The sequence below is a fragment of the Salvia miltiorrhiza genome, chromosome 3, assembly GCF_028751815.1.
Source record: "Salvia miltiorrhiza cultivar Shanhuang (shh) chromosome 3, IMPLAD_Smil_shh, whole genome shotgun sequence".
Lineage (NCBI taxonomy): Eukaryota > Viridiplantae > Streptophyta > Magnoliopsida > Lamiales > Lamiaceae > Salvia > Salvia miltiorrhiza.
Window position 1 is genome coordinate 47,461,132 of NC_080389.1, and position 16,609 is coordinate 47,477,740.

The following is a 16,609-nucleotide window of genomic DNA, read 5'->3' on the forward strand; positions in this document are numbered from 1 at the left end:
TCCACGGTGGGTTGTTAGGGGGTTTTCACTATAATTGAAGAGTTTACATTTTACATTATGAGCTAAGAGAAATGAAAGAGATCCCCTAATCTAATAACCAAACTCTTATTTATATGCATTAAAGTAAACCGAAGGGCCTTAGGCCCATTAATTCAAGTGGTTGGGCCTAAGCCCCTATTACATTAGTAAGCGTTGAATAGTTAGCACTGGGAACCAAAGCTGAAATACTAGAGTCGAAACAGAGTCGTATTGTCGAGGCTGGGAGCTAGGGATGTCCAAAAAGCTCGAAATTGATGGGTCGACCCGAATAGACCGATAAAAAAAGAGGATTAGGGCTGAAAATTTTTAGCCTAAATTTTTTTTAGCCCGAATGGCCCGAACCGAAAATAGCCGGAGCCCGATATGATTGACCCGAAAATCGAGTGGGTTGACCCGATTAACCGAGCATTTTCATAATAATTGATTTTTAAACTTTAATACTTTACTTTTTAATTCGATAATAACATTTTGATGTGTAGAATATGTTTAACATTTTCTTAATAATTGATTTTATACTTTAATACTTTACTTTTTAATTTGATAATAACATTTTGATGTGTAGATTATGTTTCGATTTTTTTTCCAACGTTAATAACAAACATCTATGATATAAAAGTCAATGAAAGATAGTCATTTAAGTTAAATCTATATACAATTTTAATGGAAACGAAGTTAAAGTTAGATATTATGTAAATTTACGTTAAAATAACAATAATTTATTTTATCTAAAACAAGGCGAAATATATTGATTTAAAAAGCACAACATATTTTTATTACAAGAGTATGATTATCTATAAAAAAAATTAAACATATAAAAAAATCATAAATTTGCGGGCCCGAACGGGCTAGCCCGAAACCGAGTGGGTTAGGGTTATGGTCAAAAAAATTTAGCCTGAAAAATAAAAAAATCGACTAGCCCGAAATCGAGTGGGATGGCCCGATTGACATCCCTACTGGGAGCCAAGGCTGGTTTGCCTAGGCGAGAGCAGGGTTAAGTTGCTAAAACACTTCTCGATTGATAAAATTAGCCCTGTCAAGTCACCGCTGCACCAAATATTCAAGATAACAGTAACAATAACATTAAATAATAATAATAATAATAATAATAATAATAATAATAATAATAATAATAATAATAATAATAATAATAATAATAATAATAATAATTAAGAGAGATATTCCAGCACTGTTAACACAGTGCTGGTGCAAATTTTAGTCCTCATCAATAAGGGAATCCTACGATTATTTAAGTGTTATGTGTTGGGATTTCAAGATATGATATTCCAGAGATTGCCTACAAACATTCTCTCAGTGTCCAGGTGCTTCACTTCGTATTCCTAAATCTAGATCTGAACACACTAAAAATTCTTTTGTATTTTATTGTAACAGTGTGTTTATAAGTTGGAAATCACTCTTCAAACACTAACCCATTGTAAAATAGGATGTTAGCTGTTAGAAGAAAATCAACAAGTAAACTATTATGTTGTAGTATGAAAACTGAAAGTTGCATACAAAAGCAACCGAGGAAATTACAATAACGATCACGGCCGCGTAACCAATGGATCAGTTTAAGGAAACTAACTAATCAGTTGACTTGTAGCTCTAAAACAAAAAATCTGAAGTTAGTGGATTCACTCGTAACTCAGGCCTGTGGACGTAGGAAGGTTTCTCCGAACCACGTTAAACTATTGTGTGCTTTACATTATGCTTTTATATTCATCATTACTTAAACTGTAATTATATTTGCAAAGTTGACCATCAACACAACATAACTCAACATTATTTTCAGGACACTTAAAATCAACAGATTAAGGCTACTGATAAAATTGAATCTTGATTAAGTAGAAAACTTAAAGATTTTTACTAAGTGTGTAATTTAACCATCAAATTCCGCACATCTCAATTATTTGTCCAAGTGATCAATTTACGAGCATTCAGTACGATTGCTAATTGATTACTAAGTTAGGCAAGCTTATTTGGATTACCAATTAGCTTACTTTTCTGTCAGTTGAGGTGAATCATTCCGACTAACTCATTATTAATTGAACTTGTCTCATAACCAAAACTTTGATAAGCAACAAAAAATTTGTAACTGGTGTATGCCCCCCTCCCCCAACACCAGTACGTGCTCGTTCTGGGCCAACAAAACATATTCAATTGGTGAGTATATTATACATGTTTGGGACAAGGAGTTGTAAAAAATTACTTTTAAATTGGATTTGGGACGAGTACACATGCACACACATTCTAGATGAGTTTGAGTGGTTGAACTTGATCACTATTTTAATATCAACAAAAATACCGCAACTAACATAGTGAAATCATAGTACTAAATAGCAAGCAAAGTATCGTATCCTCAAGCAAAAACACTCCAAGTAATCCTAATAAATTGTCAAGCAATATTCAGGAAACTCAAATATGATGAGTACTCAAAACTAGACTAAAAAAAAACAAATAAAAATCAGATAAACAATCAAATATAAAAAATATTGGCCCTAGGAAATGTACTATCGTTAATTAAACACATGTATTCAACCTATTGATTCAATTACTATTTTTAATCCAACTCTGATGAAAACATGACTATACTATTCATAATCTTCTCTAACTAACAACTATGGAAATTTATTAATAAACCCCTTATCACATTCAAGTCTCAAATGAATAATTTAACATCAAATTAATAGCACACAAAGAATAGCGCTTTACCTATCACATTCAAGTCTCAAGGTAAAATTATATCATGCATTCTTGAATTGGTTGAACAATTATCACATTCAAGTTTCAAACTAAACAGCTAGACATGCAAATTATTGATCAAGTAATTCACAAAAAATCAAGCACCAGGAAAATAAATTGATATCAATAAATCAAAAAACACATATTCAATCAACTATGTACGAACTCTAAAATCAGAAACGAAACTAGCGAGACATAAATAAATAAATAAAACTGATAAAACCCGAAAATAATTCAAGATGAACAGTTGGAATCTTCAATCTTGTAGAAAGTAAATCTAATCTAATCCATGAAAGCTATAGAGTTCTAAGTCTAAAAACTGAAGAAAATATGAAAAATGGTGAAGAGAGATGTCTAATAAGTCAAGAAAATGACCTATATAAAGGACCATATTTTCGTAAAATTCATCAAAGTTCAAGCAAATATCATATTTCACAAGATAAAATAATATAAGCACAAAATAACTATCAAAAACTCAATTTCCTATCAAATTGAAATCAAAGAACATTAAAAACCATGGCCTCAATGAACATCAAGCAGTTGGGTTACCATTCATGCATGACACTATTAGCACTAATAGTGCCAAGTGTACCAATTTACTTGATTTTTTTTGATATTTTGGCACTAATAGTGGCAAGTATACCTAATCCGCGCGCAGAACCGAATCCGGTCCACCCTAATTAAGGGCAAAACAGTCATAAAACGTAAAAAATGACTAGATTTTGTGTTTTTCAAATTACTGGCCAAAATATTTGTTTTTTTCTTCAAAATGGCGATGCGAATGTATTATTTCATTAATTATATTTATAAACTAAAGACATGTTATGGTAATTAGCGAGTATCGATATCCGTGTCTGAGACTAGAACGAGCAATAAAATCACTTTTAATTTCACAAAAAATGACATTGTTTTGTTTTAAGTGGGACATCGTCGTTTTATTTGATCGTCCAGTGTGTCCAGCGTGTCATTTCTGATGGCCGCATCAAATTTAAATTGAAAAAAATCAACGGCCGGACCAAAATTAGAAGGAAAAAAATGAAAGGTTATGTTACCCGAGGGAAAAAAAAGAGCTCATGTGCAATTTCCAAATTCCTGAAAACATTTTGGATTTATAAGCAATTAACCCTTACTATTATTATACATTTTTGCGAAAAAAAATACAATAATCGTGTAATAATGTATTTTACATCATTATACACTTTTTTATAAAAGTGTTTAATAATCAGTCGAAACTGGCGGTGACAAAGAAGTGGCAGTGGCGACAACTCTCGCCAAAAAATCAAGAATCGAGAGAGAAAGAGAGAGCAGAAAATTAACTCTGAAAATGCAAAAATAAGCTACAAGAATTTAGGCTGCGTTTACTTTGATGGATAAATTTATCCATGGAAAAGGATGGATAACAAAAACTTATGCCTTTAGATGTCTCTTTCCTTTTTCAACATTTGACACAAAAGAGAAGTTCACCATTTTTCCTTCCTTATTTTCATTTCAAGGATGAATAATATTATCCTTCCATTTTTGAGTGGATAATATTATCCATCCTTGAAGTGAAAATAAGGAAGGAAAAATGTTTTTGTGTCAAATATTGGAAAAAAAAGAGACATTTAAAGACATAAATTTTTTTTATCCATCATTTTCCATGGAAAAATTTATCAATCAAAGTAAACGCAGTCTAAAGAGAAAATGCAAAAGTTAACTCTTAAAGTACAAAAAATTATCTTCACGAATAATTCTAAGTGGGAATGCAAAGATTGACCCATTAATTCTAAAAACAACTTATATATTGTAAAAATAAGCTACAATAGTTTATTACTTCACCCGTCTCATTAGTAATGTCTCAATTACTATTTTGGAATGTTCTATTAATAATGTCTCATATTTTTTAGTAAAAACATAACTATTTAAAAGGTTATTAATAGTGAGTCCAACTCATTTAACATACTCCTTAAATATCTTCTATCAACTTATTTTATACTCCCCCCGTCCCACTCCAATAGACTAACTTCTTTTGGACACGAAAATTAAAAAAACTTACTTTTTAGTAGGAAAGTAGTAGTAAAATTGTGTGGTTCACACCAATTAAGTACATTTTTTTACTCAAAATGGAAAATGAGCCTATTGGAGTGGGACATCCAAAAAAGAAAATGAGTCTATTAGAGTGGGACGGAGGGAGTACTAACTACACTCTTATTAATCTTTGTGTTCAAAAGTAACGGAAGTAGCTCCCAAAAATTAAGTTTCTATATTCCAACTTATTTTTTTCATAATCTTATATACACCAATCATTTTATAAATATTATTCAACTATGATTTATTGTTTTCATCGTATATCTTTTTAAGTTGTCTCTTTATAATTTTGTCTCTCTAACAAATATTTTCTATTAATAATACAATTATTTGTCCAACTTATAAGCTCAATCATTTAAATGCATTGAAAACTTATGAGCTCTTGAGAAATTACATCTTATATATTTTTAAAATATCTTATAAATTGTTGAGGTTTATAAACTACTCCGTCCATCTCACCTATCTTGAGACAATTTTTATTTTGAGCGTTCCACTTATCTTGAGACAATTTTTTATTTGGCAAAGTTTTATTGTTTATTCATCTTTTCACTTTTTCACCTACACACAAAATAATATTTTCTTAATTCTTGTACAAAAAAAAAAATATCTCAAGATAATCGGGACGGACGGAGTTTAATATAGGCTTAGGCAAACACCCTTGAAATAATAGTATCAAATTTGAGATTGTGCACTTCAAACTATTTGAAAGTTTTACATTAATCATCTTCTCAATTAAAAAATAACATAAAAACAAGTCGAATTTGAGTTCTATATTATTAATGTTAGAAATTATATTAACTTTGGTCGGCAGAAATACAAGGGTAATTCCATTATTTATATATGGGTAAGTTTATAATTCCGGGACAAAATTGTAAATACTCCCAAAACTGGCACCAGAAATTCACAAGCACATTCCATCAACTATTTGCCGCCCAATTAAGACGCCGTCGCCGCCATCAGCGGCCGAGCGCCGCTCCTCATCGCCATCACGCAGCCGTAAACCGCGGGCTCCGAATCGTACAAAAATCTACTCACTACCGCCTCAGCAGTCCTCGCCACCATGCTCTCCCACGCCGCCTCCGCCTCTCCACTGCGCTTCCTGAACACCTCCGTCGCGTCGAGGCGGTGCATCCGCCAGTCTCTGATGTTCCTCAGCCGGTGGATCTTCTCCAGCTGCCGGCACGCCAGCCTGCTCGTGTTCATCTTGATCGCGTCGATCGCCTCCGCCAGAACCCTAGCGCGAGTCTCCTCGTCGCACGACGATTCGACTCGGAAGAACTCGTCTAACTCGGGCACGCCTATCGCGCGCCGGATCCCCCGCGAGTAATCGGCGTCGGACCGGAAAAATGCCCTAACTTCGTCGACCATCCCTCTCTCTACCATCTTGTCGACGCGATCCGACACGAACGAGTGCAGCACCGGCATCGCCACGTCCACCCAGAGGAAGCAGCAATCGTACCGCGATTGGAAATTCACGTCGACGAGCGCCTCGACGAACGAGTTCGAGCCTCCAACGATGATTGGAAGCTGCCGGCGGCTGAGGATCGACTGCAGGGAGATGGATGCCATGGCGCGGAAGTTCGCGGCGGAAAAGTCGGATTCGGGGTCGATGACGCCGAGGAGGTGGTGCGGCACGCCGCGCAGCTCCTCGTCGGTGATTTTGTTAGTGGCGATTTCGAGGCCTTGGTAGACCTGCATTTTGTCGGAGTTGATGATCTCCGCCGAGAAGCTCGTGGCGAGGTCGATCGAGAGACGCGATTTTCCGGCGCCGGTGGCGCCCATCACCACCACCACCTTCTCCTTGGGCGGGCCGTGGCGGAGGAGCTGAGTGCAGGTGCTAGGTATGTGTAGCAAGGGGCGTATTTGTTTGGATGCAGAGAATGATATTTTCATTTTTTTTATCAAAAAATATTTGACTTATTTGAAATGACGAAAGACCCCCTGGCCGCAATTCAAAAATAGACTGGTTTATGCTCTTTACGAGGAGAAAGTCGTACTCTCTGATTTTGTTGAAATACTAAAATATTTGAGACGCGGCGGCTCGAAATTGTGCTGGGGTTTCTCTTTCTGTACAATTTTTCTAAAAATAAAATGAGGAGAAACTAAGTAGAAGCTTGAATGACTGCACTGCAAGAAATGGGGGAAAATGGTCTAGTATTTATGGACGAGCCAACCAATACTTGAACAGAACAACACATTTCATTAATTGCCCTTTCTATTTTATCATAGTCAACACAAGTTGATAAGATTCTCCACCCCTGCAACTTTTTTTTTTTTTTTGTATAAATTTCGATCGCAACAAAAAGATTATACATCGTACATTTTGTGGTTGCGCTCTCATTATTCTATCGTATATTGTCTTTTTATAATTAAGAAATGAAAGATATTGTAAATTAAAAGCCTGAATGATTCGCATCAACTTGGGAGAAGAAAGTAGATTAATTAATAAGTCAACATCTTTTACTAAAGGAGGACTTTGCAGTTGAGTTTACAATTTCTACTATTTTTATCCTAAGATTTGAACATATGCATAAGAAATGTGAGGTGCTGAATCTTGAGAAGAAAATGTACTATGCGATTCTTGTTCTTGTATGTTGATTGAGAGAATAATTTTAATGGAAGTAGAATAACATGAATTCTTTTTTAATTTATGTCTTGTATTTTGTCCTCTTTCGTTACTTGTTGAAAGCCTTTTATTAATTTTTTATACATTTCTTCCTTTTGGGGCTGGGACAGGTCACTTATGAGCTTTTCAGCTTAATTATTGGAAAAGATAATATAAATAATGATTTTCTTCTCAACTTTTTTTAGAAGATAGATGGTGGATTTGTTCTTCACATCCCATATGCTCATTATGAAGAGCCAAATTGAAGTTCTTTGACTAGCACTATTATTCCAAAACTGATTAGTTTATAATTTGGAATCTTGAAATCTGATTGCTACTAATTTTGGTTATTTATAACAGAGAGTTTAACCAAAGATAAGAAAAAGGGGGACAATAAGTTAATCATCGGTAATTACTGATTATGGAATGGAATCCACGATGCTCTCTTTCTTCCTCAACCTTAAAAGTCGAGAAAAGATTATCATTGGCGAAAAAGATGAAAAGATTATTCTGATAATGCCACAAGGAATATCTAAATTACCCCTTAGTTGTAGATAACTTATTCCCAATGACAAAAAACAAAAATATGAGGACAATACTTCACAATCACAGGCTAAAAACTAAAAATCCCACTCCACTCCACAATTAAAATATTTCAATTAAATCTTTAGAACCAAAAAAAAAAACTTTGTATTTGGATCATGTATTTCAGTTGTTGATTTTGAAACTCGATATAAACTAAAGAAGAGACGATCTTAAATATGTAGACAGTTATTTGTGGATACAATGCACATATGTTGTTGAGGGAATGTATAATGGTACCATAATATGCATAAACAGTGGTGAGGTGGAAGAACAGATCATGCGTACGACATCCGTAGCCCACTTACAACCAAAAGCTTTCTCTTATTAATCATCACAAAACAATGTGTATACACTAACAACTAATTCAGACATGTAATTGTAAATCCAGATGTGTCGCCATCAATGATTTCAATTATATCATGATCTAGCTAATAATTAAACTAATAGACTGTTATCATAAACAACTAGAAATAGGAACAGGAATCACCCAAAATTCAAGCCAAGCCATAATAAAAACAGGACAAAATTTTAGAACAATCTTTTAGCTAGGCGTGCTGAAAGCACAAGCTCCTCTCTTTTTTAAATTAGTTTACCTATCATATCAATGAATCTAATTCTGATTTTCTGCATGCTTACATCATTCACCATTATCACTTCATCTTAAGCCACATCAAATTAGGCTGAGTATGATCCCAACTTTTAGAAATAAAATAAAAACTATACTATAACGGAACTGTTGTTTTTCATGCCTGCATACCAAATCACAGTCAACTCCATCTACCTATGTTTCTGAATAATTGAAATCTCTGACTAAGTGACAATCACTAATCACTAACCACATACACAGGTTATTTGCTCGAGCTCGAATATCTATCAAGGCTAGCTAACATGTTAGTTTCTTAGAGGTGGTCCGATATTCATATTCATTTTTTAGATTTGAGTTAGTGAAATCAAAACTGAAGTGATAAAGGTTACAGTATTTAACTGCAGAATACAGAATTTAAAACTAAACTGTTCTCAAATTGAATCCACTCATTAGAGAGGTGATGTCCTATCATTAGTTGGCAATCTGTGCACTACCTACCGTCATATCTATCACGCCTTACCATAAGCCATAAAGTAGTGTATTTGTGTGATCATTTGGAGATCAGAAATTCACCCTTTTCTGCATGTAAACCAAAACCGAAATGTCAATTACAACTATCACTCAAATCTTTATAAGGATATATATATATAAAAGCTGCCATTATCTTTAAACCGTCTCATCAAGCTCCAGAACTCAGCTCAGCATATACGCATTAGACTATAGCAAGTCAATCTACAAAATAAATAGTAGTCACACTTCTTTATGGAATGATTAGATGTTCATAATAAAAATTTCGGCTGTCACGTAGTCAAAAATGCAATAGTTTCTTGCCAATCTCATCTCCCACCCCCAAAGCATGCATAGTGAGTTCAAAGCAGGCATAAACATAATTTCACCAGATCAATGGACATGGAAGAAAAGGCGATATTATCAATTTCCCTCTCATGGTGGTCCTGTTGACGTTGCAAAGCAAATTGAAAAACCGATTCCTAGATAACCATAACCAGCAATCTAGCTTTGTGCTAGGGACCACACATGGTTACTTGACCTTTATTGTTTACTGAGCAACAATAATGTCTGATGCTATATGGCTCTTGTTGCTCTTGCTGGCATCCAAAGATGCCAGCGACCACCCTGATTTCGTCAACACAGCCCAAAAAGGTTAAGTCAATTAAAGGCAATCCATGATCATACAAAGATGGTAGAATGTATCTCCCTGCCTTCATCATTTTAGGTATTTGTTCCTTGGCCAATGATATTCGCAGCGCAAGCAGGGCAGTACTTTTATTCCCTCTTGTCTCTAGTGTTGAGCAACAGGCAACAGTCAGATGGACCAAACCAGATGTAAAAGAGAAGCCTTACGCATATATATATATTGAGGACCACACAAGTCCTCTGTTAAATCCAAAATAACTATGGTAGAAACAAGGCAGCAAACATTTTAGGCCAAGGAAAAATTACCTGCTTAATATAATTCGATATCTACAACAAACAAGAGTCTCCAGCTTGTATAAAAAAAATATGCACCTTAGCAGAATGTCTTTTAAGTATCAACTTGGAGACAAATTCAATATTGTAATTTAGGTAAAGGATATGTTACATCAAATTTCATCATCTAGGTCTACAATAATTAAAATATTAACCCTCACAATTTAAACTGGAAGCTAAGGAGAAGATATAATGCATGGCAGGTGGTGTATAATAGTATTTTCACTGAACATGTATGGATGTGGTTCAATAAAGCGTTGGATAACATGCAGGCATAAAATGTAATAACAGAATGAGAAATGAAAATGGTTGAATGGGATAAAGAAGGAAAAAAAGATACGCAGTTATATTTATTACTTTATGTTACACATGATACTATTCTACCACATCTGGAAACCCCTGAATGAATGACAGGAATCAGAGATCTCCCCATATGAGATTTTGGTCTATTCCACGAGCCATAGAATGTTAGGAAATAGAACAACACCTCAAGAATTGATGCATTAATTTGATTATTAGTTGGCACAAACCTTTATATTTTATTTTATTTATATAAAAAAAAAAGATGTCCTATCAAGAATGCAGGACAAGAACTAATGATATCCGTATAGAATCAAGATTGCTCTTATTTTGGCATACATGAATACCAGATATAATCAATCACAATGTCTGAGGTCAAAAACTGAAAATCAACCTTGCATATCCAGCATGTCCGTAGATTCAAGTAATTCTTCTGCAAAAGTCATAGGCAACACGATGAGACCTCTACTCTGCAGCAGTTCAGTAGCTGCTGAAGGATAAGCCCTAATCAACTTCCCTATCATCTCTTCCAGAGGACCATTGAGCATCTGATCCTGAACAAAGTAATGCCCATGTTCCTGAAACAATGACGCGTCATTTATCACATCCAAATTACACATGACAAGGGATTGATTTTAGATACAATACAACTGTCTTGACATTCTCGTAATCTATCTAGTAGTTTAGTACCTCAAGGAAAATAACAGAATTAGAAGTTGATCCACCTCCCAATCGGTTTCGACATAGATCCTGCATGGTGAAGTATCCATGAAAGGAGTGAGCTTGAGTAAGATCAATGAACTTAGACATCAACAGTCGGGAAAATAAACTGTGGTAAATGCACAACTGGAAGTCAATGCTTTCTATGGGTAAAAAGAAGATGAAGATTATGAGAAGTAATTTAGACAGCAGTAAGGAGACACTTGAATCATATGATGGACTTTATCAAAGAAAGGAAATAATCTTTGAAAGTTCAAAAATTCTTTAAGTGGTTAATATCTGGAGTACATGATGAACCTATAACTTATCAGCTGAAAATCAATACTCTTAGCCATGATAATAAAGTTCATTTACTTGTTACTGAATGCAGCAAGTAATATAATAAGCTTCTGCAACATGTGAATCGCCATGAAGATTATAAGTGACTTTCGAATGAAACAAAGATCTGCAACATGCAGAATGTATATGCATCCCTGATCCTAACCACTAGAGGTCGTTTGAGAAAGCATTTTGCTTGAACTAAGAAACTTGAAACAGTGATTTTCTTTGATATAAGTCATGGATATTTGTGAAAACATTTACTTCTAGATCAGAAGCAAACATTTCCGTGCAAAGCGGAAAACACTAGAATCTACCTTCATTTGATATTGCAAATACTTGATATAGTCAATGACCCCATCCAGCAAGGCTGCTTGACCACCCTGCCATGCCACAACGTCTAAACGGCTGAATATTTAACAAATACTAGAATATTGATTAAAAAAAACGATACAGATAATTCATGAGTAAACTGAATTTCATGAACAAAAATTATGTATTTCCTATTGCACACTTTTATTAGTAGGTCTGTAGGTGTACATCTCCTTACATAAATGTAAAAGCAACTATAAATCTTGCATATTGAATCTCAGCACACGTCCCCCACCTCATGCCCCCAAAACAAAAATTCAGAAGTTAATGAATATCTGTTGATAACACCACTGGATTTCTTTCCATTGACAGAAAGGTAGAGTAAAGAGAAACTATGCAAGAACAGGAAGAGCTTATTGTTACATGTTGTGGATATATATGCTGTATTACCCTTTCTGGAGAAGGAACCAATTCTTGTAAAGCATCTAGCCAACGTGATATCCTCAATTTGCGAATCTGAAAGGAAGAACTGGACAATCAGATGCAGAAGCTTCAAGATTGTCAATAGGGTGACAATGCTATCCAAGTATGGACCAAAGATCAATCCATGCAGGTCTCATTATGATTTTTTGGCAGTTAAAAATAACATTGAAACACAAGACACATTAAATAACTATTGCATACACGATCAGTAGCATAAGCTCTCTCTCTTGATCTTTTCCTATTGAGTTTAGAAGGATCTTTGTACGCAGCAGCACATGATTGTGAATAAGTTTCAAATGCATGATTAAACTCTTCATTCAACTTCTGTTCCTGCACGGATAATTGCATGTCAGTTTTAGGAAGTACAATTTGGCAGGGAAAGTCTTTAAAATTGTTTTACAGTGCAAACAGCTACACGTATGAACCTCTACACCAAGTTGTTCCAAGCCTGTGACTGAGGTCACAAAATCTCCACCATTATGCGGCCTCAGGTATTCTTCCTATTGGAAGCAAAGTACATAAATCACATATTGTATCATTTTCTATTGAAATCTTTAGACATACATACAAGGTAATATACAAATCACAATTCACAAGTAGATTAACTCAGACTTTGCTCTTGAAATCTTAATTCCACACAGAACTAGTTCTATCTGTATGCATCATGATTCACGCATAGATAGTTTTTTACCAATTGAGAAGGATTTGGTAGTCCCAAAGTAGGAAATTGTGCTGAAACATCATATGACAGTTGTTTCTGGATTTCAGTGTGCCCTGTCTCTGAAAGAAACTGAACATAGTTTTGAGGTGTTGGCTGGCAATGCATCCACTGACAAGGCCCACTCCCTGCTGCCTTGATATAGTGCTGGTCGGAGTCAAAGTTACTAAGTGAACCAGATGCATTACTTGCTATCCAATCCATTACCAGTGGCGAAAACTGCAAATATTCATTGCGATCTTGTTCTTCCATATTCCAGGCTCTGAAATTGCCACGACAATAACTTGTTAACCGACAATGGCATGAATTTCTATCTACATCAACGCAAGTTTTGAAGGCTACAGCCAGCAAAAGAAACTAAATCAGAAGCACAGCCTCGAGGGTCTGATTAATTCCACAGCTCAAAGTTCAAACAGAAAGGTAGTAGTATTAGATAGTGACACAAACGGTGAAATCTTACCAAGGTTCAAACGATTGAATTTTTAAGAGCAAATCTATAGCTATTGAATATAGCTTTAGGGTATCAAGATCAGAAGTAAACATTGAACCAATGACATAGAACTGATCTAAAAGTACTAAATAAATTGACCATGAAACTAATCATAATTACTCATGAAAGTACAAAAGAGATTCATATAGGTTCATTAAGAATTCCTTTGAAAAAAGTAATATAGCTTGTGATCGTGTTCATTCACATTCACCAGAAAACACGCATGAATCATAACCTACATGAATCTATACTTCTCAAGTCCGTATGCAAAATCTCTCTATGTCTCTCTCTCTCTACAGTAAGCACAATAGAAAGTAACAATAATGGGAGAAAAATGCATAAACACATCGTATATAGAGTCACTCAGTCACATGCTCACACATCACCAACTTTTTGTGCGGATAACAACAGCAAAGACTTAACCATTGAACAAAATCACTAAAACGAAACATACGCACAAAACCTTCTCTCTGTTATACTCAAAATACGTAGTCAATCAGTACAGAGAAGATCAAACGTCTGAGTGAAAAAAATGACATGGAAAAGTAACATCGTTGTTTGCAAAAAGCGAGAAATGAATTCTTACTGATTAATCTCCAGAAATTTTGTTGGACAGAGAAGAAGGTGAGAATGGGTGGTTGTAGCTAAAATGAGCGGAGTGCGTGCTCTAGTACTACTCCATGCGTGGTACGGTAATAGCAGCGCACTGCAGGTTGATCAACTCAATGGTCGAAAATACCCCTGGAATCAAACAATAAAAACAATTGTTTTAAATAGGGAAAATTGCACCTAAATACACAAACTTTGTCGAAAATCCATATTTGACGTGAAGTTAGGAATTTACATTTTAATACACCAATTTAAGAAGTTGTTCAATTTTGACACATTTTTCAATTCCGGCGACCGGCATTCTGACGTGGACGCCGGAATGCCAATGTCGCAGCCATGTCACACACCCACTCTCTCTCACTCTCTACACGTCACCTCCTCCCCTCCCCCCTCCCCCTTCCCAGAACCGCGTCGCACCACCGCCGCCGAGCCCTCCCTCCCGCCGTCAGCCACTTCCCCCTCCCCAGAACCGCGGCGCACCCACCACCTACACCAACCAAACCAACCGGATTTCCCACCACCACCGTTTTCCCTCACCTCCACCATAACCACCAAAAACGCCATATCCACCGTCACCAAATCTCCACCACCATCGTTTTTTTTGGTTTGCACAGATTTGCAGATCTAGGGTCTGTGTTTGGCCGTGAGCGGCTGACACACACCCGTCGTGCGGTGCGGACAAAATACTTGTGTATGCCCAGTACAGACAATACACGCTCCTACTTCTCACAACAAGAACTTAGTCTTAATGGTAAGCGTAGGGTCGAATCCCACAGGGAGTGAGGAACCACTTTGTTCTCCTACGACAAACTGAGGTGTCACAATTCTCAATCTGTATACTCTGCACAAGAAATAAACAAGATCAATAATAACAAGGGGTGAGGTTATTCGGTTAGGTCGTAACTGTCGTTAACATTCGTTTCGGTCATAGACACACTGATGATCCGTCTATGATCCATACAATTCCAAGGCGTGGCCCAAAGACATTGGGGCGTTTCAAGGAATTGTACTTCACATATAGGATGGTTGATCTCATTGTGGTCACTTGGTCCGAAGGTCACACAATCCCCGGTCACAAGGCAGTGCTTCACTTCTCCTTAGATAGTAGCCATACCCGTTACTCACCAAGTATGGCCCTCACCAACCTTCTCTCCTGAGGTCCCCAACTCTGCGCTTCTAGTGACACATGCCTCCTGGACTCAACTATTTCCGGCTTTGTCAGCCGACCAGTCATAGACATGCTACGGCGCCGAGATTACTTTCCTCATTTGATAACCATGGCTTGATGCCTCGTCACAGTTGATGGATAGTCTCTAGAGAAGCCCAAGACTGAGGAAGGACAGTGTATCCCATCAATCCTTTCCCCACCTTCCGGATCTACAACGCCTTTTGTTGACGCTGCTCAGCTACTCGGTCTTGGGCATACAGATTGTAACGCCCTGGTATACCCTGGCCTTTGCTTAACACGGACAGCGTTTTACCGAACGGAGATCACCCGTTAGGCCCCTACTGCCCATGGTTTCGAACAGATCCTTCCGGAACCACGAGATTCAACCGAAAGAACAAGTGCCTCACGAATGTTTACATATTAACAACAATTACTTCCACCCCTAAAACCTCACCTAAAGGACTACTCACACATAGTAAAATTCATAGATGCGAAAGAGATTAAACACATGATAGCACGAAAGGAAATACTTGAATAGATAAAATGATACCTAGGCTTCAAGCCTTCGATCTTGTTCAAATGCAAAACGCAACGGAATATGGAAAAGTACTGAAATGTAAATTGTTTTTTATGCCACACACGGCGAAGTAATAGCTAAAAGCGAAAGCAAGAGTTCAATTGCCCGAAGCCTCTGCACGCTGCACACCGTTGATCTTTTATACTGCCGGATGGTAGAGGCCTAACCCTAGCTGCGCCGGTTCCAAATCTTCCCCGGGATCTTCTTTCCTTAATTAGCTCGATCTTTGATTGATCCTGATTGAAGATGGCGTCCAGCTGCAAGCTTAGTCAACCTTTCCCATTCTCTCGATCCTTCCAGTTTCTTCTTCAACCTTCCGCTTGTTCCATGAGATCTCCGAGATTGACCTTCCTTTTATGGCTCTGGCTGTCTGCTTCTTCTGGTAACGATCAGACTGACTGCTCTCATCGGTATGGCTCATACCAGGTGGTCGCTCCAGGTTCTCATGCCCCAAGTTGAATTGGAGAGGTACTTGTTGGCCGAAGCTCCATGCTAGTAGACATGACTTAGCAATCTGGGCTCGGTAGTGCCCATTCTGACCGCATTTCTTTTATTTCCGTTCTACTGACCTTCCTTCCTTCACAACTTCGTTTTTCCCCCGGACAGACCTGTACTGACACAAATAAAGAGAAAAAATAGGGCCAAATGGCCCAAAAGTCGAAGACGCATCACACCTACACACTTAAAGCATACTTGTCCTCAAGTATGTAGGTGGATTCACAGAAGACACGGACGAAAAGGTTGAAAGAAAAGAAATAAAACTAAAAGACACGAAACTTGCATAGAATTCAGGATCAGATCATAC

The 16,609-nt window shown here is 36.7% G+C and overlaps 2 protein-coding genes across 3 annotated transcripts; both read right to left on the reverse strand.

Moving 5' to 3' along the window:
• Positions 1-5,598: 5,598 nt before the first annotated feature.
• LOC131016205 (adenylate isopentenyltransferase 3, chloroplastic) lies at positions 5,599-7,487 on the reverse strand. Its single transcript, XM_057944844.1, has one exon. The coding sequence runs from the start codon at positions 6,736-6,738 to the stop codon at positions 5,782-5,784; it is 957 nt and encodes a 318-aa protein (XP_057800827.1). The 5' UTR covers positions 6,739-7,487; the 3' UTR covers positions 5,599-5,781.
• Positions 7,488-8,884: 1,397 nt separating this feature from the next.
• On the reverse strand, positions 8,885-14,154 carry LOC131016206 (transcription factor LRL2-like). Of its 2 annotated transcripts, XM_057944845.1 has the most exons (9): positions 13,914-14,029; positions 12,934-13,222; positions 12,668-12,742; positions 12,444-12,572; positions 12,210-12,275; positions 11,765-11,830; positions 11,100-11,159; positions 10,804-10,987; positions 8,885-9,200 (listed from the first exon to the last, which is right to left on the reverse strand). In XM_057944845.1, the coding sequence occupies exons 2-9, from the start codon at positions 13,210-13,212 to the stop codon at positions 9,172-9,174; spliced, it is 888 nt and encodes a 295-aa protein (XP_057800828.1). In that variant the 5' UTR covers positions 13,213-13,222; positions 13,914-14,029; the 3' UTR covers positions 8,885-9,171. The 2 variants fall into 2 exon arrangements, with proteins under 2 accessions (XP_057800828.1, XP_057800829.1); XM_057944846.1 differs by lacking the exons at positions 8,885-9,200; positions 13,914-14,029 and adding an exon at positions 14,037-14,154 and having other exon boundaries at positions 10,439-10,987.
• Positions 14,155-16,609: the final 2,455 nt, after the last annotated feature.

Coding starts and splice junctions, on each gene's coding strand:
- LOC131016205 (XM_057944844.1), bottom strand. CDS start 6,738: ATGAAAATATCATTCTCTGCATCCAAACAAATACGCCCCTTGCTACAC.
- LOC131016206 (XM_057944845.1), bottom strand. CDS start 13,212: ATGGAAGAACAAGATCGCAATGAATATTTGCAGTTTTCGCCACTGGTA. Junction 12,743..12,933: donor TACCAAATCCTTCTCAATTG/GTAAAAAACTAT, acceptor TGCTTCCAATAG/GAAGAATACCTGAGGCCGCA. Junction 11,831..12,209: donor TGGTTCCTTCTCCAGAAAGG/GTAATACAGCAT, acceptor GTGGCATGGCAG/GGTGGTCAAGCAGCCTTGCT.